Source organism: Trachymyrmex cornetzi, unplaced genomic scaffold (genome assembly GCF_001594075.2).
Source record: "Trachymyrmex cornetzi isolate Tcor2-1 unplaced genomic scaffold, Tcor1.1 scaffold262, whole genome shotgun sequence".
NCBI lineage: Eukaryota > Metazoa > Arthropoda > Insecta > Hymenoptera > Formicidae > Trachymyrmex > Trachymyrmex cornetzi.
Genome location: NW_017297292.1, coordinates 353,219 through 379,459, shown reverse-complemented (window position 1 = coordinate 379,459; position 26,241 = coordinate 353,219). Strand labels below are relative to the sequence as shown.

At 33.1% G+C, this 26,241-nt stretch overlaps 1 protein-coding gene across 1 annotated transcript in view; it reads left to right on the top strand.

Annotated features, from left to right (window-relative positions):
• LOC108761798 (cell adhesion molecule 2) overlaps positions 1–26,241 on the top strand; it is a 43,030-nt gene that overhangs the window by 2,598 nt on the left and 14,191 nt on the right. The window contains exon 2 of the mRNA XM_018508523.1: positions 23,848–24,056. Within this exon, the coding sequence (XP_018364025.1) occupies positions 23,848–24,056 (209 nt within the window). The remainder of the gene's footprint in view (positions 1–23,847; positions 24,057–26,241) is intronic.

Here is a 26,241-nt window from a genome sequence, read left to right as displayed (position 1 = left end):
ATAACCGCGTTTGTAATAAAGAGAAGTAAAACTAGTTCAAACATTTATATATTATGAAGTTTATGATACGCGTGATATACATATACTATTTGCAATGAATCGAGAAAATAATTAAAAATACATATATACATAACAAACATGTTTTCAAACGGAAACTTTGACATAAAATATGAATGTTTATACAATTATTTCAAGTTGCATGGTTATATAGTTGTTTCTAACATTTAATAGATTGTTGAATGGAAAAAGATAATTAGAGCTTGCTAGATGAAGCGGCGGAAGTAATAAAAGTATGGTTTTCGTCGTTTCGCCGATTAATTAAAATGATTAATGAATCATTTTATGAGAGTAGAAAGACATGGCTGATTTGTAATATAAATGAAGATAATAGGATAGCATGTATTATATGAAAGACATGAATTATTAGAACTGTATGCAAAACTGTTTGTAAAAATACAAACACAAGATTTTCGCTTTGCAAGAAAAAATACTGGATTTAAAAAAAGCTTTTTATCTATGAAACTTTTAATCTAGATTTAAAAAAAAAGCTTTTAATCTATGAAACTAAAAATTTGCTCCTAAAAATAAAAAAAATCACTTAGAGAATCTCTTATTTTTTCTCTCATTTCCTCAATAATTAGAATTGAATACCGAACCCTTTCTTTAAATATGTCATAAATTCTGGAAATTTCTTTGTTTAGAAAATATAAAACAATAAAAATCAAAAAATACTCTTTGTTTTAAATCACTTATTCAGATATATTAAATATACATAGTATATATTGATATTTAATTTACATTTATTTAACTTATTAACTTTTCATTTCACTACTTATTAACAAGAGAAGCAAATGATTGCCGCAGGAATTCAACGTAGACGTTAATAAACTAGTTAACATGCCGCACGACGTTTATCGCGCGCGAGAAATATCGAGATCACGTACTATATCCCATGCCCGCCGACTTGTCGTGGCGCAAGGGTGGTCGTAGGGAATAACGGAATGGTACTTGGCGGCGTGAAAGGAGTTACTCAATTGAATCCACGGTATCGGGCGATAAAATGGTACAGCTAATGGAATTACCGGAGCGCGCTTGCATGCGTGCGACGCAAATTTATCGCATACATTATTCATAACTCGGCCCAAGTCGGCCAGTGCCGGCGTCGGTGGTGCTCGTACACTAGTAAAACGTTTCTCCTTCCGAATATATGTGCGTGTATCGATTTGGTAGATGAGAGATTGCACGTGATATCGATTGGCGATGTTACACGGCTGCGTAATAAAAAGCCGACCGAAGAGGCCTTCAGGCGAGTTCTATTCGTTAGATTCGTTGTCGTCGTTGTCGTCGTTGTCGTCGTCGTCGTGCCGTTATATTTCATAGCCTTGCTTCACACCTCGTTTGCGCCATTGTCGTTCTAGACGAACAACTTTCGCAATTTCATTCGGCGCCACGGACTGCGACAAGGACTTCGCGCGCGAACTTGGTCCAGGTAAATTAAACGCTTGTCTCCGCTCGCGTGATGCCTAACTCGGTGATCTTCAGCTGCCCAAGGGCTTCAGAAATTCAAGCAATTACCGTCGCTCGCTCCGGGTGAGATGATAAAAAGCGCTGGTCGCTGGGGGAAAAGTAGCGTGGTTGAAATAGGCCGTGGTTGAAATAGGCGAGGAATAGAATGTTGGAGGTTTGAAAGAGTATGGGCAGAGATTAAAAGTGGTAGTATAATTTCGCTCCAATTTTTCGATAGATATGGCAGATGGATGTTTCTACTGCGCGAATAAATATAGAAACGTCAGAAACCATTTCCATGTGTTTACAGTCCGCAGATATATGGTGTGTCCGAAATCGACAATGGTATAACGATTTTGGAATATAATATCTGGTTTGGGACAATAGTTCATAAACTATATGGGTCTACGTGGTGTATTTTTACTCCCTTTTAAAATATTCATTTATCGCGCATTCGCAAATATTAACGTCAGCCATGACAGAAGTAACAACGTTCTAGATACGCATCGTGTTCCATATCTTTCATTATACAAACATGTATCGCTATGAATTTATTCGAATCGATTTTTTCGTAAAAATGTCACATACGTACAGCGTTAATAGTACATCAATTATAAGTAATAAAAAAATTTTGATTTTTATGACAAGTTTTTACTAATTTTTGTTACACTGTAAATATTTTTTGTATAAATTACAAAATGTTATACTTGTCTAATATGTTTCTATATTTCCAAAATAAATTTAAATGTCTTATAAATTTTATTATATGATTCTAATTTCAGAATTCTATTTCTAATTACAAAAAATATTTAATGGATGTACAAAATCACACAAATTTTTGTTAAAATAAAAATGGAAACTGAAATATGTTAATCCAAAAAATTCATAAAAATATTCAAATTTATTTTTATATTCTGTTGCATGTTTTGCCATTACAACATATCAAATCCGTCGTGTTTTAAAGTTTAATAATTTTTCTTGTATATAAAGCGTCAAATTTGCACTTTCGTTATACAATCTTGAAACTTTCTCCTCACGGTTCTAAATGGGCTAAAACATGCTAATTGGCTAAGACGCTGCGAGATAGTCATCGTCGGCGAAGGTGCTTCACGTTGGATCTCGCGTTATTATGGGATCAAGTCAAGTTAATCTTCTGGAAACGCACCTCAACAGATTTATGCCTAGCAAATATTTCAGGAAACTTTCATATTTTCACGAAAAAATTGCTAAAAATATAGGTTCCAAGTAGAAAGACTGTAAAAATGCCGTAAAAGGTATGTGAAAAGCTTCGCGCGCGTCTTAATTTTTAGGGTCACAATATTTTAGTTAAAAACGTTTTTAAAAGAAAATTTCGACGTTTTTATTATACACTGGAAAAAAAATCTGGTTGCATTCATTAGAGTTCTGGTGGAAAATAGACAAATCAGAATTTTCTGAATCTATCACAATTCTAATTGAAATAACCAAAATTTTAATTGATATAATCAGAATTTTCTTATTCATTCATTTTCAATCAGATTCTCAGTGTAATAACTGCGTAAATTTTTATTTTTATTTATATCTTTGAAAGTTTTACACAATTTTCTATTTATTTCTCTTAAATAGTAAATGGTATTTGCATTTCATTTTAGAAACAATATAATAGAAATCAAGCTTATAGCTTTTAATACTCGGATATTCAGAATGATACCATTTCCTGCTTCATTCCTTGCGAAACTCTTGCGCAGATTCTGAACTTTCGTCGTTGTTAGCTAAATGCATACCAAGAGTCTCCACAAAAATGTTTGCATTATCATTTTCACGGAGCTTTACGAAGCTTACAAAAACTTTCCGACATTTTTAGAGTCAGCAGATAGCTTAGATAAACTTTCGAATTTCTTGCAGTTCTCTTTCCATTTTTCTCTCTCTTTTTCCTATTTCAATGCACTACTATTCCGAAGTAGAACGCGCTTTATTATAAGCATTCTTGGAATATTTGCTTATTCCGCTCTCACAACTTAGGTATATCTCGTGTAAGTTAAAAACAATTCAGGACATGTGGACGTCACCAAAATAAAACATATATTTTATCGATAATATGAATTATAACAGAAATATCGGCGATGCATAAATGACGTTTGACATCATAGTTTATCTCCAAAGACTTTAATTGCGTCAGTAGCGATACGCTAATTCGTTCAATTAAAGTTATCGAGTTAATAACAAATTCGCACGGCTATCACAGAAAAATATGTAAGATAACGTATCAACTCGGTATTACAATGCTAAGGTTAATGAGGGTGCATTTCACGTAATGTATTATTTTATCCTTCTTTAAGGAAGATCCTGAAATCATATGCGTTTTACCGGTTATTTTTAAAATAAGTATTGCATTTTTCTAACTGCTTTTACAGATTTAAGAATACATTTCCACAGTTGAAGTATAAACGATAATGTAGTCCAAACCGGTCGACTTTATGCCAATATTTGCTTTATATACAAGTTTTATACTTTGTATGCATAAAACAATCTCGGTTTGAACTAGAGATTACATGAATAAACAATGTTGAGTTCTTAGAATTAAGTTTAGATTGAAGGATTAGTTAGAAAATTTGTACGTATGTATGCGTGCGATATTGATGTAGTAGTGTAATGTGTCAACGACAGGGAAATCGTATATGTTCAGTTCTACTGAAAACAGATGACTTTAAGATCCCCTTAACTTTTAGTTATACGATGATTTTCCAGTCCTTTACTACACACGATGATCATTTGTGTCCGAAATTAATTTTCATCGCTTTAATAAATATACAAAAATTATTAAGTGACTCTTACATATACTTTAATATCTTTAGAAAGTATTTCTAAGATTATTTGTATTTAAACAAATTTTATATTTATACAAATGTTATACCTGATTATTTGATACTCATAATTTTTCGAAGAAAAGAAATATGGGCAGGACCCAATCGTGTATACTAATTGTGTTAATATTCGGTAAAAACAAGGATAAAATAATACATCATGCACATTATGCGTGTAACGAAACGCACACCAAATTTACAGAATAAAGTTTACAATTTAAATTGAGCGGTAATAATACACTATAATAATGTAGCTACAACCAACAAGAGAGAAATGTACAACTCGATATCACCTCAATGGTAAACCAGATAAGGGCCAATGTAGCGATATTTATTTTCCCTATGCATACGACACGTGTCGTGACATTTGTGACGTGTCACTGCAATAGAGCGATTGCTCTCGCATGCACAGCACCACTGCATGGTGAGCTAATTAGCGTATAACAATATTTTACAAACAAAGCGACTTTAACTAATCGCCATCTCAATACGACGCGGATACAATAACGAAAAGTAGTACGAGCCATAGAACTCGCGTTCGCCTTCAACAGTAATAGCTCGACCGTGTATGCCATCGCGAACGCGAGTCGTTGACCCGTAGTACTTGAACCTGCAATAGAAGCAACGTGCGTGCGGCTTATCGGTGGATAAGGGCGCGTGAGCAAAGAGAAGAAAAAGGTCTTTTTCACTGTGGAATGCGAAGTAAGTACCGCGGCTCGTGGCATATCAAGGCGGTCTAAATTAGAGACCTTATAAGAAAGTCTGGCCACGAGATGATGAACTTTTGATTGATCCGTCGTTTTTTTCAACTTCAGTATAAATGAGAATAAGTAAGATATAGTATAAGTTAACATAAAAAGAAACAGATAATAAGATAAATGCGTGTAACTAGTTAGTGGACATGATTTTATTATTGAACGAAATAACAAAAATTTTTTAAACATTAAGTTTTTAATGATATGTACTACTCTAAATAAATTTTCGTTATAAAATAACAAATTTATTTAGAGTCGTACATATTAAAAGCTTAATTTAAAAAATTGTATTATTTCATCCAATAACTAGGTCATATCCATAACTAATACATTTAAAATTACTCGCGTGGCTAGACTTTTAGAATCTCTATAGTCTAAATGCATCGGAAAAAATGAACATCGCATTTTCCTTACGTAACACGTACGTAGCTTAAATTAAGTTAAAACTTAATTTAAAATTTAAAAAATTTAATTCTCCGCCAGAGAACTTCGAGAATTTCGTCGCAAATATTTTAAAACTGATCTAAATTAAAACTGCTTTTGGTCCTAAATATTTAAGAAATCATGTAAATAAATTTGTTTGAATTAATTTTTTATTCGTTTATCTTATTTATTTACGACAATTACATATATGCAACTCGTGGACTTTAATACACTTCACATTTTAATTACTGTCTAATTAAATGTTGTAATTATATCTTGTTCTTTTTCTCTGTCCATTACTTTGTAACTGTAATATAATGTTAACATGAATACTTTTTTAGAAAGATTATTTTAGCATTGAAAAGAGATTCGTCTCTACTTTTTTCTAGTTTACAGGTAAATATATACAAATTTTATTTTAGTTTTCAAATTACAATATAATAATATTGTTTAATATAAAGCCTCCAAGACAATAACCATATTATATTACTGAAAATAAATTTAAAAAATTAAAATTAACTGAAATTTAATTAAAAATTGTTAAGTATACTGCATGCTTTAATTAATTTTTTTAAGTATTCGTATACATAAAACGTTTCATAAATTGCCGTCTTAGTTTTAAAAATTTTGAGATCTCTCTTCGAAAATTTGCAATTATGTATTTTCTTTAATGAAAATATTAGGATAGTTCAAAAATAGTAAATAATATAAAAAAAGAATTTTTCATGAAATAAATTCATTTTGAAAACATAATGGAAAATAAAAAGACCTATAATACTGAAAATTGGAAATTTAAATAACATCTTGCTAAAATAAATAGAGAAAATGTCATTAAAATTAAGCTCGCAGGTTGGGATACTTTACACATTCACGGGGATTTTGCCAGAGAAGGAAATGTACGTATCGGATTTTTCACGTACACTGAGCCATCAGAAAAATTCTCATATCATAAATTATTTCTTGAACACTCTAAATACGAGATGTTTAATCTTGCCAGCATAATTGTAATCAAGTCTACAGACAGCTAGTTACCGATGAGCATGCTGTGACATATAGACCTTTAGATCAATACAACTACAAATAGGAATATCTATCCACAAGTTATTTAGTAGCCTATAACGGATCATGTTTTCATATTTATTCAGTATTTCCAAGCGTTTTCAATTATTAGTGGTATGTATCGACTATGAAAGCTAGACTTAACAACACTATAACTTACACAGAAAGGATGGTTTTACGAAATTATCAGACGTGTGTATCTAAAAATTTAAATACAAATCTGAAAATAATTTTGTTAGACTGTCAAAATAATTATGTAGGACTGTCAAACTGATTGCCGGAATGTCTTTTTGCAGCATTACTCATCATGCTTAAAATTGTTACGTAATTATTTTGATGAGTAAAATTATTTTCGAATCTGCTATCTCTAGCTAAATTTTTAGATACTTCAATCAAATCATGCTTTTCTTATATAAATTATATAATGACAAATAAATATATTCAAAAAAACAAAAGATACTTTTTTATTGTAACAATAGAACTTTGTAAAATCAAATATCGATTATATACCTTGCATTGTGAACGAATTTCACAACAGGAAGTTAACTTTCAATTCTCTCCCAAACCGTATTTCGCAACGTGTTATTTACTCAGAAAAATGTCACACAAGAGATTACTGTCCTAAAATCGTGCTTCAAAGTGATTATCTGTTGCCGCGGGCGCGGCGCAGCATGACGCGTCGCGACGCAGCGTGACGCGTCGCGACGCAGCCTAGATATTATCACGAGATGGATCGTGGACAGTGAAACACCACAGAAAATTACGCGAAATATTCTGCGAGCACATACTGACCTTCCTCGACGAATCTACGACATCACATCAGCGTCGTCATATTACATACATCACGTCTGCCTCGGAGAATAATTATTACGAAATCTCTTGATAGTGCCCTTTTATAAGCGTAATATATTTCAGACTGTCTCGCAGAAGTGCAAAACTTTTGGGCCACGTAACTCACCTTATTATACACTCGCCGTGAAGCTTGCACCGTATACATCCTGAAAAATATCATCCTGCATCGTTCAAAGGAGAGATCGCTCTCGTGCTTTCTATTTCGACGATAAATCGAAATTTCCTGCTTCCCCGCTGTTCGAAGCATCGCGACTATCTATATATGAATCTCGCTATAGAGAGTTTTCCTGCAAGAACGTGTGATGCTCGCCACGTATCTCGTGGTATTAAATCTTAACGAGTAAGAAACACACACGGAGAGAGAGAGAGAGAGAGGAGGGGGAGGGAGGACTTTTTATCAATCTCTGAAGTTGACATTATCTTTGCAGAAATGTAATGACAGTACATGAAAATATTTAAAACAATCCAATTTCTCTTCGATGAAATTAAAACATTAAAATTAATTTAAAAAAAAAGAGATTTTATGATCCATTTGCTCTTTTGAAACCTAATTAACGAAATGCTTTCAACTCGCGGAATTTTCAATACGCAAATTATAATATGAAACATAAATATTACGTATTTTCATACCATCAAATTCTTTATAAGAAATTTTCTACAAAATTATGAAAAAAATTATTGGGTGCAGAGATAATTATAATAATTAATATAACTTGCTAGTATTTTAATTATTACCACAGGCCATTAGTCACTTCCTTTCAGAAATACTTTATAATTGTTGTCAGTATAATAAATTTTATAATTTTAAAAATAAAGAATAACAGAAATATATTTTTCCGACAATGATAATTATACAAATATATATATTTCCTATTATTCTTTACTTTTAAAGTTTCATTTCAAGTTTTACTTTATTTCAGGTTTTATGTTTCCGCATTTGAAAATTGGATTAAAAAATCTCTTCCTCAAGGGTATTTTTTGATAAACAATATTAAGAATCTTTATTTTAGACCGCATATGTGAGAAACACAATCAATACTAGAACTTTAAAATGCTTATTACGGTCGAAGCTGGATCAGTAATCTTCATTACTTTAAATAATTAAATCTTGAATTACTAATATACACTACATATATACCATATTGTAGTCTTTCAAACTGCGCGCTGAATTGTTTTTCCGGACTATAAACGCAATTAAAACTACTCTAATACTAGAGTAATTTTAATTGCGTTTATAATCTGGAAAAACAATTCGGCGTGCAGTTTGAAAAAAAAAGACTACAATCTATACTGTTAATAAATTTATTGCGAAAAATATTACACTGAGAAAAAAATGCTGTTGATTCAATTAAAGTCTATATTACGGGCTGTCACTAACATAAGTAATTAATTCGTGTATATTTTTTATTGACATAAAGGCCTTATTATTGAAATAATAATTTATGCCTTTATATGTCAATAAAAATATACATAAACTAATTACTTATGTTAGTGACAGCCTGTAATATAGACTTCAATTGAATCAACAGCATTTTTTTCTCAATGTACCTCGGCCAGGACTTTAACCCGGATTTCTCGTATTCCGTACGAGCATCCTAAGCCATTAGACCACCGAGGCCTTAGTAATATTCTACGCAATAATCGGTACAATAAGGAAATGACATTTTTCTTTCAGGTGACGTAATATAAACAATATTAAGAATCTTTATTTTAGACCGCATATGTGAGAAACACAATCAATACCAGAACTTTAAAATGCTTATTACGGTCGAAGCTGTGTGGATCTTCATTGCTTTAAATAATTCAATCTCTCTCTTTTTCGCAATAAATTTATTAACAATTTCAACATATTAACATCTTTATTATATGATGCTTGATGATAGCATTAAATTATTAAATTGCTTGTCAATTTAATTCGCGATTACTAGAGTAATTTTAATTGCGTTTATAATCTGGAAAAACAATTCGGCGTGCAGTTTGAAAAAAAAAAGACTACAATCTAGTATACATGCAAGTACATATATAGTGTATATTAGTAATTCAAGATTGAATTATTTAAAGTAATGACGATTCAGCTTTGACCGTAATAAACATTTTAAATTTCTAGTATTGATTGTATTTTTTGATGTTTAATATGATCGAAATAACAATCGAATATTTAAAGTAGAACACGTAAAGTTGATTAGTACTGTTAATTTTACATATGGTAATATACAGGCGAACAAACGAAAATTTATTTGAGGTAACGCAGATACAAAAACTAATTTGATTGTAATTTCAATAATACCTAGCGCGCGCAAGTGTTCACTTCAATTGACGTGTAGGTACTTCGTGTCGATAAAACATTATTTGGAAATTAATGTCACTTAATGCATCTATTTATGTTCGTTCAGCAGATAGATCGGATAAAATTTATTTCTTATGAATAAGAAATCTATGAATCATTATTGCAAATAACTCTATGTTGGATCCAATTAAACGAACGGTATAAGCTTAGTTATGAAAATAAGTATAATGAGAATAATTAAGCAGCTCCAGTTTAGATAAAGACATTTCTATCAGTTCACCTCGATCCCTAGGCTTTTTGAAGAAGTCCGCTATTCTGTCTCTAGAAGTTTGCGCAAATGAGAAAGGTTATTCCTCGCGCGATCGAGGCGAAACTTTATTAATTAAGTACTAGTAGTAAAGCTGTCGAAGAGGTTATTTCTGAACTTTAAAGTGATATCCATTTATATAAATTCATGGGACCATGCTTAGAGAAAAGATAACAATTTATTCATCTGAAATCTTATTCGGCATTATAAGAAATAAATAGATATAATATGGAAACGTGTTTCCGCTTTCTTTGTGTTTTATTAAAATTATAAATTGGAAGATCTTCTATATTAAATAATATAAAAAAAAATCTCAAAAATATAATAATATAATAATTATCGTTGCATTATTTCGTCAAATTTTCATAAAATATCTTTTAAAATATATGAATTAAAACAAAATCCATTTTTATTTATTATTACAAATTTTATAATTACAACTTCCAAGTATTTCGGATTTTCTCTTTTCATTTTTGTATCAAAATGTTGCCTACTTCGTATCTATAATTAAAAAATTAACTAATTCCTAATACTAATTTCATGTAATAATTGAACCATATAAAAAAAAAGTTTTCGATAGATTGTGAAATCTATGGAAAACCTTTATTCACGGTTACTTATACACAGTAAAAGATCTTTTTGTTCAAGTTTCACGACGCGTCTTCGTATTCTCAGAGCGCAATCTAATCAATCCACTTCCGCAGCTGTTTCTAGCAGAGATGTAAAATGCTACCGACCGACTTATTCGATAAATTTAAATTTTGCGGCGTTACCATTGTAGCGAGATAAAAATCCCGATGCGCGATGAGTTTGGATTAAGTGGAGTGGAAATCATTTCGCGCGACGCGGAATCCGGCGTAATCTCTGGAAGAATCGTTCTTTTTCCTTGTCGTGCAGCACTGTCGGATCTTAATGGAAACTCGGGAGTTTCACACGGCGTGAAAATAATTACCGGGCACTTTATTCTTATTCAAGCTCCACCCCACCCAATCTGTACGCTATGGGTCCTTTAAAAGGAGACCGGCCGTACTGTAATAACGAAGACACCGTGCCCGAGGGCATTCTATCGAGGCGAGGAACTCTATAGGTCCCGTGAACTCAGCCAAGCGCGTACTCGTTTTATTATTGCGAAAAGTTATTTCAAGGTTCGTCATACTTTCTAGGAGCGAAGGCGCGCGGCGCGGGGGCGAGATAAAATGATTCCGGGATGGAGTCTGGCAGGTGAACTCTCGAGATTGACGGCGCACCTGCCAAGCTACTCTACGAAGTTCGCTCCGAAAGTAACACCGTTAGTTTACCCGAGCGGCTCGAGTTGCGCCCAATTGACCCGATATCACAGCGAAAAGATTACGGTTGGCGCAACGTTACGCGAGAAAATAAACGGAAACGACATCGCGAAATAAGCTCAATAAGCTCTCGCGTGAGACTGAACCATCCAGGGATCGGCTTTTAATCCTCTTAAATCTTGAAAGACCGACGGATGTAACCCTAGAGAACGCCATTAGAGATTGTTGTTTTTTTTTTTTTTATTATAGCCGTGCGCTACTTGCGTGCTTCGCAATTTTTCGCCACGCCGCGGCGCCGGGAGAATTCGACGCAGGTTATAGAACGTGAGCGGTTTTATTAAGCAGGATTCGTTACGCGCCTCGCAAGTACCTGATTAAATTTTCATTTCGGACAACGTAAGGAAAGTAAGATAAAAGAGAGAGAATATTTCACGATAATATGATCTTTATGATAATATATGATAAATGTGTATCCGTATAATTTCTACTGTATTACGAAATTACAAAGTAGACATTCTTCGTAAGGACTTAATCGCGTTTTTATATTTTAGATCTATTAAATTTCATAGATCATCGTCTCGATATAAAATACATGTTTCATTACTCATCAATGCTCAGCGGTGGAGGTAGAACTGCTTCAAGCTACGTTCAGTCTCTGTTTAGATAAGGTGAATGTCCCAATGACCTGAAATAATAAGAAGGTACAATTAGGTTTGTATTATTGTGATTATTAACTCGTGGCATTATAAAAGGAACTAATATCTCTGAAGCTTTGTTTTGTTGGTAATCGAAAATACTATCGTGTGAATTTAAAAAGGAATACTTCAGTGAAATTGATATATTACAGAGTAAATGTTTCTTTTTAAAATTAAAAAATTAAAAAATGTAAACAACTTATATATATTGCTCAAAATAAACGAAAGTTTATGACAGTTCCTGTGAAATTTAAAATAAATAAAAATTTGCAATCAAAGTTATATAATATTTTTATTACTTATTTGATATAAAATATTTAACTTCTTTTTAGTTTATTCATTTTCTTGTTATAATCAATAAATATCTTAATTACAAATATATCATTATTTTTTCATCACTGTGCACATTCAGTTATTGAGATATTTATCTCAAGTATAAGAGCTACGAATAAAATACATCGGCACGAGTAAGTGCAAGAAAAATTCAATACTGTCCGTATCAGTGCAATCAACTTAAATTCAGGCTCAGAAATTGTTGCAACGAATTCGTTATTATATCGTTGTGTTATGCAAATAAAGCATTTCATTGCTATTCCAATCTCTCTAGTTCGCCCACCTTCTCGCGTGCGATTTGCGAACGCCATCGCTTTCTCGGCACGATACAAACGCGATTTAAACTAGACTGCGCGACGTGATCCAGGAGAACTGTTGTTGTTCACGAGCCCTCGAAAGGAAGGAAACATTAAGTTTCTTCCCTCCGCTTTCTCTCCACCGTGTTTTAATTACGAGACCAAAGTACGAGCGCCTCTCGACCGCTTTAAACGCAGTTCCTGCAGTCCCGCTGCAATTCCGTCATATGACAGCGAGCGATAAACCAGCGAGATCGTCAGCCATCCCATTATTATTTTGCTCGTTTTATATTTGATGTGTCTCTTCGTTGAAAAACCTAGTGCAATGTATTCGCACGGAAAGAACGCTTCTAATTAACTGGTTTTTACTACTTTGTTATCCCACGAGGCTGCAATGCCTTTTTTCCTGCGTAACGAGACAGAAAAGTTAAGAAGGAGGTCTTCCAAAGTGGGGAAAAAGAACGGAACATTGAGATCTGATTAGAGACCATTAGTCGCTGTAATGAAGGGCGCTGCCAGACTTGTATGTCGATAAATTAGTACTTGTCTTGGGCACCAGATCCTTTGAAGTCTCGCGAAATGCTAGCGGCGAATATATTTAAAACGTTATCAATATTGTTAAGCATAAATATAAATTTTTGATAGAGTATAAATACAATGATACACTGAAAGAAAAAATTAGCTGCCGCAGTCAATTAAAAATGCTATGCCATATTTAGTCACGACCTTCTCTTTCAGTGAACATATACTCTTTAAATCTGAATCAGTGGATGATCACTGATATCAGTGCCAAATATGCCACTGCGGTAATCAGTGAATTAAATGTGAGATTCCTAACCTAGCTAATCTTTATCATGTGATCTAACTTTGTTTCAGTGCTTAAATTCAATGAATATGATATTGGAAGATTGAAATTAACATGCAAATATCAGTATTCATATCAGTATATAATGCTCAAACATGCTTCCTTTTTTAGTTGAACTTCACTGATTATCAGTACCAAGTATGCCACTGGATAATTAGTGACTATTCATACTGATTCAGATTTAGAGAGTAGATAATATTAGTACAAATGTTAGTATATTAGTATAAATACAAATATTTTATCATTTTACTTATCACACGCAGCTAAATAATTAACATTTCTTGGCACTTGCGTCAGTGTTTTAATAATCCGAAACTCTAAGCGACAAATATATGTTGATATATAGATATTATATCTTTTAAATATTTCAATTTATGTAATATGTAATATTGGATTATTTCATGCAATAAACGGAAATTTAAGTGACAAGCGCAGAGGTTTACAATTTATTACGAAACGAATTTATTGCAATTCACCCAGATTAGTACATTGTGCATATAGAATACAGTATGAGCTGTGTTATCGGATAAATTCGTGCGATCTCCCGATATTCACGGGATATCACTCCCTTTTATTCAGGCACCCCCGTGTAATAAAAATCATAATCGCTTACATTTATGGACGGAATTTACGTGAAAATATCGTGATGAGACTACATGCGGTTCAAAATACAACTGCACTAGAGCTTACATTTAAATATCGTAATACTTCGTAAATCCGTAACAGTTATTAGCGGCGGAAAATCCTACGTGACCACCGCGTGTGAGAAAACGATGCGAGCAACGAAGGTGAGTAATCTCTCTCTCTGTAAAAATAAAAAAACGTAACAACGTAAAACCGACGGTACTTCAAGTTCGGAAAACGCAAAATACAACTCGCGTTCGTTGCGGCTGGAGATATTTGGGGAAATGCTGACTACGACGAAGGGTTGTCAAACAAACTAGAAACATGATAATAACGAAATAATAATGATAAACGTAATAACAACTACATTTTACATTTTCGAATCATCTCTATTGGGCTACTGCAACTTTCGTGATATTATTTGATTAGAGAATTCTAAACGCGCTCTTCCTACCGTTGGTCGGTGTACAGCGACCAGTGTGTGACGTAACTTTAAATTAAATACATTACATTTACATGTTACGCTGGGATAACTGGGAGATACGACAGTTGCGTCCCGAAATAGTGTCGGGCACAAAACTAGCAAATTTAATATAATGTGCGCAAATGTACAATATGGTATACGACATGCTAAAATCGAAAATTACATCCCCGATGGTAATTGGAAAGGAAATGCTGCATTGAACTTTAAATTAATTATTTTAAATAATAGAATTTTATCTTGAGATAAATTTATTTTCTACCCACGTAACATAAAACAATTTGTTTTAACTTGTTAATATAAAAATGTATATTATATAAAAAATAAGAAGATTAATAATTATATTATGTAAGAACTAAGAGTTCAATTTTTAATAAAAGATAAGAAGATATATTTTTTTAAGGGTAAGAAGTTCTTTGCTAAATTATACTCCACTTATAATACACACGGAAAGGACAATTTTACTGAAGTATCTAAAAATTTAACTAAATACAAATCTGAAAATAATTTTGTTGAACCATCAAAAAATTATTATATAAAAATTATAAGATTTTATCGCACGTTATAAAATATTAGAAATAATTAATTAAATAGAATGCTCAAACTGATTAATAGAATGTCAAAACTTTTATTAACACTGCTCGTCATGCTTGTGATTCTATACAATTATTTTGATGATCCAAGAAAATTATTTTCAGATCTTCATCTAGTTAAATTATTAGATACTTTATCAAAATCGTTCTTACCGTGCATGAATGCTATTTTAAATGCGTAAAATAAAATTTTACTTGAATGAAATATTATTTTTCATACAGAACATATGTGGAGATATATTTATTTGTTTTTCAGGCAAAAAGTAGTTCGCTTTATTAGATAAATTCTCATATCGTTATCTGGTATAGTAGTACGAGTACCGGCTTTCCGAATTTAGAGAAATATTCGTCTAATTCCATTATTAAAAAAAATATCCGCGCGTTTCGCACGCCGTACTATCAGCGGCGCCCGTTTTATTCCGCTTTCGTGCCCACCCACAAATCATTTACGTCGCTCGTTACTACGCGCAAAAGTTATGCTCGCGGCGCGCATACGAACGGGCGCGATTTATTTCGCGCAATCTCGGGCAACGAGAAAAAATAACGCGTCTCGCATATAACGCGGGCGTATAACATCGGTACCAACGGCGACGCGGCGGCACCGGGAAGACAAATCCGCGATGCGGAGTCACGCGACTACACCGCGCCGGTGTGATTAAATTACATTGCCTGTTTAAAAGATAAGAGGCCACGGGACTTTATCTAGCTTACTTATCGGAGGTACGACCCGTTCGAACGACCGTTAAAGAGCGACCCGAGCTCTCAAGCCTCTCCGAGCACCGGGGATTCTCGATTTATTCTAAATTTACATAACCATGCGCGCGCGTCTGCATAGAGATGCATATTTTAAGAAATAACGACACGCAGCCACCCTCTCGGGTGGAATTACGTTTTGGCTTTTCCGTTATTGTTCGAAACGGCACGCAGAATACGCGTTCCGCCGCTCGTAAATCCTGCCGACGTATCGAGCTTTCGTGGGGGTTTTATTAAATTCTGCAAAAACAATTCCGATGCCTCTCTGAATGGGATTTCACCAGAAGTAATACAGCAGAATGTCGCAAAACAATGCGCGAAACGTCGCGTCGTGAACGTCTCGCGGCAGAATTTCTTTAGGATTGTTGTACATTAATTTCGCGACTTGAAAAAAATTCATTACAACGAAAACACGAACTTTATTGCGACAAATGTGTGATAATTTACTGCGAACTGTGAGTTTATACTAATTTGTTCATGCGACACGCGAGTTTTTCGCACATCAGTAATTCGGATGGAGCAAAAGAAACGTTTCAGTCTTACTTATAACCATGCATATCCGGGGATTATAATTTTACGAGTCAGATAAATAAGGTGATATCATGAAGTCAGCTTCTGATTGAGCCGTAACCCAAATAGGCTGAAAATGCAAAAGTCTCGTCAAGACGGGGTTTAAGATAAAGCCGAGTTTTTTTTATTGCTCACAACGAATAATTACTCAATAAAATATGTGGAAAAAAGTGCAGATACGGGAAAATGTGAAGTGGGGTAATTAGGTTTGCGTGACCTCATTTTGCTTGGAGTACGAACTGCACGAGGTACAAATATAAATGGTGAAGATAAATCGGGATGAATATCTGTACCTTTGAAATATGTATCGGAAATTAAAATCGTTACAAATCGCCACGCTTCTATATATATATATATATAAAATAAAAGGATTGAAATTCGATTAATGGATAAATGTGTATCTGCACTATCTTTTCTCTAGCCTTCTAACTTCAATTAATTTCTAAATTTGAACGTATGTGAACTTTTTTATTAATCTGATATGTATAAATACATTTTGCTAAATTTATTCAAGTTATTTTATTAATAACAAGGTCACACCTATTGTAATTTGATGTTTTTTAGCAAAAGTATTGAAAGAAATTGCTATTTAACATTGTATATTTTTAGTACTAAACAATTTCAAATAAAAATTTTTTTTAAAGTATGCATAAAATTGGTTACAAAATATGACTTTATCACCATTTATTTTTTTCTCTTAGAACTTTGTTTACCAAGCATCTCTTGTTTTTAATTAAAAAAAAATCTCTCGTGAAAGAAAATTATTTTTCAATGCTTTTATTGAAGAAAAAAATCAATTTTAAATTGTTAACCTGAAAATGAAAAATATATCTAATGCTTTTATAAAAAATATCCTGTAAGTAAAAAAAAAACAGAAAAATGTATAACGGAAAGTAAAACATATGTGATTTACATAACAAAATTTATATAACGAAACGTCAAATATATTAGAATTGCGTTCACTGAGAGAAAAGATTTTGTTATAGGAACAAATCAAGGGAAAGCAAATGTGATATTTGTTAAAAAAACAATCGATTTGTTACGATTGCAAATTAATTCGTCAATGTAACAAATAATCAATAGTATCGCTAGCAAATAAGAGGCTCATATATATATATATATATATAAAAGTCGTAGACGGTTGCTGGGTCTCAAATCGTAAGAAATTGATTAATTCTAGTCAAGTATTCTCCCTATATTTGACTGTCGGTTTCCTACGACTTAAGACTCCACGATCATCTACGAATTCTATGTAAACGAGCTAAAGTCTATCCAAAAGATAGGTTAGATTCTATATAGTTTGTTTCTGTTACTAATAATTGGTTGGTATAGCAGACTAGCAGCAATCACAACAACATAATTTGTTGTCATATATTTACCGGTTAAAGGTATTGCGGTGGCTTGCTAAATTAACAAAATCCTTTCTCTTTAGCAGCAATCACAACAACATAATTTGTTGTCATATATTTACCGATCACCGGTTAAAGGTATTGCGGTGGCTTGCTAAATTAACATAATCCTTTCTCTCAGTGTTGCATGTAACTTAATGATTTTTTTAATAGCTTGGATATCTTATAGAGATATACGTTAAAAATGAGTTGGATTTAATCTTAATGTAAACGTGACGTCAGCGCAAAAGAAGTGCAATTAAAATATTCCTCACTCGTATAAAAAAAAAGTCCTATCTCTTTCGTTCGATTCGTTGGGTCGAAGCTGAGGAGCCGAACCGTAGAAACGAAACGGAGGCGTCGGGCAAATTGCGATGAGCTCGAAATAAGATCGTAACTTTTACCGTCCACTTCCATTGCACGGAGGCGGAAAACGATCCTCCCTCGCTATTGCGAAGGTCATTCGCCCGGTGCCCCAGAGCGATCTAAATATTCAGATCGCTGGGCGCAACGGCGGTCTGAAATCCCCTCGGCTTTCCTCCTTACCCCTTTCTCTCTTTTTTTTTCTCTCTTCCTCTGTGTCGGAAAATTGCAACGAAATGCGGGCGAAAAGACGGCAGCGATCCGTACTCGTTTAAATACCTTAATCCAAGAGCACCGATGCGATTCACGTGCAAATCCTTCGGGGTCACGTGCGGCAACGTAGTCGGCATCGAACATCTCGGTACGAAAAGTGATTTTTCGCTCGACTCGGATTTTCCGGGGAAAAAGGCGCGGCTGCGAAGATTATTTTGCGACGATCGATACGTTAGTAACGCGAGAAATATGTGCCCGCTGGAGGTATCGTTATTCCTCCTCCATCATCGGCGTTTTATGATACGGCTGCGGTTGCTGCAGCTGTTACAATATATCTATCGGTACTTTCGTATCGATAACTCTATGCCATTCTTTTTCGCGGCCGCTTCGCAAACCATTTTCCAGCGTAATGAATTCCGACATCCGCCACCGTTGGGCGTGAACGAAGGGCTTGTAACAATAACACGCTAAATTACACACGATACCTAAATTGGCACTGAGGCAACTGAAGAGCTCATAAAGGAAAATTATTATCTGGATTTTTTAAATTTATTTCACGACATGCGCCATACCAATTTACTAAAAGAATTACGAGAAGTTTTGCGTTAAGACCGAAACCACGTTTGTCAGTCCTTTGCGAGTCCAAGTTTCATATAGAAAAACTGCCTACTGAAAATTGATGTTCTTATCGTCTCAGTGAGAATTTTTACTGGAAATCTACCTTTATTTATTGTTTTTGGTCGATATTTCTCCATGATTGATTTATCCCTATATCATAGAGTTTTTTTCATGAGATATCAAATTTACTTGAAGTTATATAAACGAAGATATGTGTAAGTAATTAATACACATTGTTTTTAAAATTTCAGTTTTTGAGGAAAAAAATTAATGAATATAAAGTTAATAACTCTCTCTTTTCTGTTCAATCTATGAATTATTATCGTGGATTCTTTTTTCATTCGCAAATTAATATTAAAATAGCATAACATCCTTAAATGTTTAATATGAAAATGCCAGATTCGAAAAATACAAAGATAATTTTAAAACGTCATGTCTTTTTTCTGTTCTTTTCTTTCTTATAATATCTTCGACCGAGATGTGCAGAGAGTTATTCTATTGCATCTGTCGTAAATCTATGACCTCGGGCGCGACCGTAATAACAAGAGTAACCACCCATGTCAAATGACGCCGCTAGTGACAGAAGGTGCAATTACTGGGAGTCACTCTGAAAAAAGGAAAGAAGCGCCGACATGAACCCGCCGGCAAATCCAGCTTTTTCTCAACTCCCCTGAAAACGAATGGTTCGTAATTTGCTGAACAGCTAGTCGTGTATAAATCGATGAAAATTATCTGGGTTATACTTCAAATCTATCCACGAACAATCTCGCTCCGCAGATGTGTTTTTTTCTCACGTGTGGAACGTAATCTTTGTCATCTTCCGTTTTTTTTCTCACAAGGAGGAATATGCTATTTTCGTCAAATAGGCTAACGGTTGATGCACAGAAAGAACGCTTTTGCTGAAGTATCTAAAAATTTAACTAAATGCGGATCTGAAAATAATTTTATGGAATTATCAAAATAATTATGTAGCTCAAGCTGGTTATTAAAAATGTTACAATTTTTTGTAGCTTATCATGCTTGAGTTTTCTACATAATTATTTTAAAGGTTCAACAAAATTAATTTCAGATGTGTATCTATAGCTAAATTTTTAGATATTTCAGCAAAATCGTTTTTTCTATGTGCGCGATAAAAATGTCCCTATTACAAATTTTTTGTCTAAAATTAATATCATTCATTATTTAATATTTTATAATTATAAATCTTATTTATTATTTAGCATTCTTGTAAAAAATACATTACGAGAGCTAGAATGAACTGTTCTATTATTATCATTATCGTGCATAGATACGACGCGGAGTATATAAATTAATAAAATCTGAATAACAGTCCTATACAACGTCTAACATGATATACTTCACGAGAAACACGCAAGCCGCGTGTATTATAGCGTTGAACTATATCGTGTACTATATACGTAACGGCACAATAACGACAAGCAGGATATAAACGAACATCGAACAACGTCTTGGCCAAGTTATGGTGTAGAGGAACTTAATCTTTATCTTAATAATCTTTCCACTCTCTCTCTCTACCACCCTTCTAGTCTTAAGTGCACTTCGGCATTCGTAAGAATACACCCACCCGTCGCTCATTATCTTTCGCGAATGATGCCCCGCACGCGAATTCTCTATGCAACCAACAAAAGGACATTTCTTGATATCTCGCGCCCGCCTGAGCGAGCACTTGCTTTAATTAATTTCGTAGCGGCAACTAAGACCGAAGAGCTTATAACGAGCTTTTCCATGCACTCCAGGGAGTCCTTCTCTTTGGCTTTCCTAGAACTCGCCCCTTATATATCATCACGGCTGTCTTCGTATATCGAGATTCGAGAGAGCATCCCCACACATACATGCACACACGCACACTTCGTTGCACGGATATCACATTGTTGGAGCATGAGACTGCCGCACCTGAGGCGTATCTCGGTGGAAAGCTAATGAAGTGCAAAGTTTTCCACGTAGACTATCAGCTTTTGCTCGCTCGCTGCGATATGTCCTCGTTAATTAGAGGGGTTACAATCTACCGTTTCCATTCGGATGCGTTGACATCAAACTAACAACTTGACTCTCCTCCCTTTATTATCCTGCGAGAAACAAAGCTTCAACGATTTCGTTGTTAAAATTAAAATCAAGAGTGCAGTGATCTATTTTCTCCAGGAAACACATAAATACGATTATATTTTATCGATTATATATATTAGATTATACAATAACAGAGTGTCTATTATTTTAATATAGTTTCCTTTTTGTTTTTGAGAGACTTGCATAAATAAATTCACTAAATAATTAAAATGTTTAAATCTTAGCGTAAAACTTTGAAAATGCAAATAAGCCATAAATAAAATTATAATAAAAATAAATAAAACAAAATACAATATATTAATCTAAATACGCTTAAAGCAGAATTTTTACATAACAAAAATTTTTTCTGGCATGTTGTAAGGCACTTCAGAATAATATTTATTCAAATGTATAAAAACTGAAGATTGATCACTCTAATTTTTAGAGAAGAGTACACTCACTCGAGATAGTTATAGGAAGGAACGTTTTACTTTTAATACGTATCAGATCTTGCGAAGATGCCAAAGCTGAAGAGCTATACTGGTGTCTTAAAGTTCGTTCAACTACTCAGTATCCCGAGAGACAAGATACTTCTACAATACATTGCGGCTCATCGCCATTGTCTTCAAGATGGCAGTCTCCATTATCATCAACGTGATGTATTATAAGAAAAACAATGAAGAAAGATTTATCTTAACCGAAAGTAAAGTCCCTTACTTGTACAAGCCATTCTCTACCTAATTCACTCTTAAGCCGAAGCGTAATGAGCTCTGATCTAATCTAATTCCATCCAATCTTCCTCCGGCTATAGATACATCCCGTAGCTATTACAGTTCTCTGATTACTCAACTATAGATACTTTGTATGCACTTGCCTGTTAAAATTACTCGCCCCCTTCTATTCGTGCATTGAAAAGACGCAGTCGATCGTGTGCTTTGGCATCATCGTCCTCGACTATTTTGAATCTCGGTCGCTGGGAAGTCATTTTGAATGATATTCAGTATTTGATAACAGAATTTAAAAAATATTAAATTAAAATTGACAGAGGTAAAACTTGACAAAATTTGAAGATATTTATTTTATCTTAATTTTAAAAGTGACATCGGATTAATACTGTTAAAATAAAACCAAGATAGGAAAAGAGTTAAATACTCTAAACATGGAGTTCATATGTTAGCGATGGATATATCTTCCGCCATTAAATCCGGAATATGCAGTGGAGTTAGTTTCAAACACTAAGCAAACACTTCTACTACTTTGAGACATATATCGACCGTTCCTGAGTGCATTTCTAACTCAACAACTTGCAGTGCACAAAGTGCACGGGTGCTACGGACCATTTTGCAGCATCTGAGCACAGCTACACTGACGTCACAGCTCTCGAGTGATCCCATTAAATTTTCTGAGCAATTAACTACATTTTATCGATTAAATTATAATTAAATAAAAATCATAATCTTCATTTGCACATAGATTCTTCAAAAGTTTAACATATATCTCGGACACGTTTCTTTCGCTGTAATCTTACTTTTAATTTTTTAAACCTTATTCTTGATTTGCTAAAAAATATAATTTATTTTCTGAACTCTTCTCATATATTATTTTAAATATTGTAGCATGAATATTGTAATATAAACATCATAAACTTGTTTAAATATTAAAAATTAATATTATTTAAAATCTACATTACATAACTACTGTAGTAAATTTATTTTTTGAATTTTTTTTTGTATATTGTAAATATTTTAGCATAAATATATAAATGAATGTTGTGAACTTTTTATCAAATATTAAAAATTAATATATATTATTTAAAAGCGATGTTATTTACACAACTATTGTGAATAACTTGATAATTACAATTTTAAACATATCTACAATACTTATATTCCATTATATTTTATAATTGCAGAAATATAAGCGTGAACGTTTTCGCTTTTATTCACACGATAGTAACGATTGTAGCCATAGCGAATGGACGACATTAAAAGTTTCGAATTGTTGAATGAAATACCAATCGCTTTCTATTTCAAGGGACAGTTCGATCGTTGCTCGCATATTAAACTGCAGTGTCCCCTTTTATATTTGACTTCTGCGAATATTGAAATAACTGAAATCGATAAAAGATCGGTTTTTTATTTCCACGTTTTTATTAGATTTTTAATGCTTAACTTAAAAAATATACGCTATCCACGGTACTGTATTTTTCAAAAAGTAGTAAATGTTTTGTCGAGTGTCGAGTGCTTTAGAGCTTTGTTACTCCTCGCTCGTGCATTTAATGGCTGCCATTACAGATTTCAATTAACCGGAAATTTCACTAATCGCTTGTTTGGCTACGGAATTTGGTTAAAGGCTAATTTGTCAACCGGAAATTAACTGGTACAGAAATTAACATAGTTCGTGTACTAGTACGATTTAAATTTCTCAAAAATAATCAGAAATGTCCATCAAATCAACTTTTTGCTAATTAAAAAAAATAAAATGCTAAAATAAAGTCTATGTCTCGATGCAATGTAGTTCAATGGAATTCATCAAACATACAGTACGTAAACGTGTAGCAATAGAAATAAAATTTATATTTTCCCTTTGTCGCGGTTTGTCGAATAACATTAATCATTCAGCGTACACTACAACTTCTGAATACTCAATCAGCAAATTTCTTTCGTGTTACAGATACGCTGAGTCTAGGAGATCGAACGATAGATAACATGGATAGACACGCGATCCAGACCAGACCTCGGCAACAAATGCTGGATCATTCTTCCGGCCCGAAGTCGAAACCGGAACCCACCTTCGACTTCACACAGAATACCAACGTGACGGCCCTGATTGGAAAAACTGCATACCTCACGTGCCGAGTTCGCAATCTAGGCGACAAGACCGTAAGAACCTTCATTACATTGCCTTGTGAATTATAAATTACGAAACAAAGATATCGTCTACATAATAGGAGCGTTCACCCTGCTTGAAATATTTCTTGCAGTTGTTATACAGAATAGACAAGAATCTTCAATTTATAAGTGGAATTATTTTTCATTTTACACAATTAGGAAATATTAAACGAATTTTAATTACGCCACGTTCTTGAAATAGCGTTATCGTTCTTATTATACATTTAAATTAAACTTATGCATTTAAACTATCGTCAAATATATACACACATACACTCTTTCTCTCTCACACAAAGGGTAGACAGGAAACCGATTTTCATAAAGGGATTTTAGAAGAAACGATTTGCAGGAAATAATCAAGTTGCACGGAGTCGATTGAACGTTAATTGGCCTTAGAAGTAACTAGAAATTCAATTTTATCGTAGACACAATACTATTATTACAATCTCTATTAAAAGAAACGATCAAAACTATGAGATGGTCGAATTGATCGAATTTGCGCACATTATTACAAACGTAATCTTTCAAAGATGTACCGACGATTCTTCTAAAATATATTCAGTTTCATTGTTTATTTCAAATAAATACGTCCTTTGGATATCATATGTCGATTCGTATTCATTTTAAACAGTATTTTCCTTCATGTAAACCAGGGATTTAGTTACTCTGTTCTAACGATGACAATAGAGATCCTTGTAACAGCAACAGTAACTTAAAACCGATTCCACGTTTTATGAAAAATAATAGAAAATTAAAAAAAATTATAGAAAAGAAGAGAAATGTACGTTCGACAAAAGTAAAACATTACACAAGATTTTGCAAACCTCTCCCGAAAAAATTACAATAGATTTTATACTGAATTGGAATGAACCATTGGAACCTTTCTTTAATGAAAAGAGTCGCTAATAGTTCTCGAACTCTAAGTAATTGAAAATATTAAAAGCTCCCTCAACTTAAATTAAATTATTCACACTTCAATAGTAGAAACAGTTAACAAAACTTTATTTTATATTTTCTTCAATAATATTTTAGAAAGTTTCTGATATAACCATTGAGAATAAAGATTAAAGATTAAGAAGCCAACAAAAAGAAGTAGCACTTCATTAAACTTTCATCGAAAACTAATTAATTAAACATAAGATGCAAACGAATAAAATATCTTGAACTTCAATAATATATCTTTTAGAAATTGTGTTATTTAAAAATATATTTTATTGTATTTAATTGTAACGGAATAATTAAAACGATAAAATAATTAAAACAAGAGAAAAGGAGAGAAGACTTAATTGAAACACTATTGTACAACGTCTGCAAAAGCGTCGGCCGCAATAAACATGTATAGACGAAAAAAATTGATTTTTTGTATTGTTTTGTTGCGTTATGTAGTAACTATGTTTAATGATAGAATCAGGGTTTCGCTGAAAAATTTTTCCGCATTTCTGTTTTCTCACAAAGCAATTTAATTATTCGCGCACTAGTGGTTAAGCTATCGCAACGCGAAAGTCAATTTACGAGTTAGTTTAGTTTTCCCTGAGGCTACTTGTTGCAAAGCCAATAAGTAAGTATTGCTAAAGTAAGTATGAGCAAGTATTACTAATTCACTCTAACATCTTAAAAATAAAAATATGTGTAAATTGTTCCGTGTTCACCACATTCCATGAATTATTTTTCTTTCTTTGAAACGTTTTGAAATTGTTTATTATGTTTAATTCTATGGGAAAGGCTAAGAAAAATAAATTATTCTAACGTCACTTCTAACGTCACACTAAAAATAATCAGAATAAGAACTTCGTTGCTCGTATTAAATGATTAAATGGAAATATACAGGATAGAAATATGTATATATCGAAGAGATTTTTTTCGGCCATTTAATGGCAATAAAAATAGTTTCTCTTCTGAATATATTGCTGATGTTTCTTTTCGACGGGATTTATATTTATACGTAAAACAATAAATACGAGACTTGGAAACAGATAGTCAGGACGTGATCAATTTTATAAACATTTATGTAGGTCACTAGACATAATACCACTAGATTTTGTTTCGTAGTTGTATCAAATAACTATCAATTGCTATCGAATGTTGTAATAATAAGAGGAAACAAGAATTTATATCACTTTTCAATCAATAATTGCAGGAATGTCGCTTCAAAAATAATGTCTGCCAAAAAAGTATT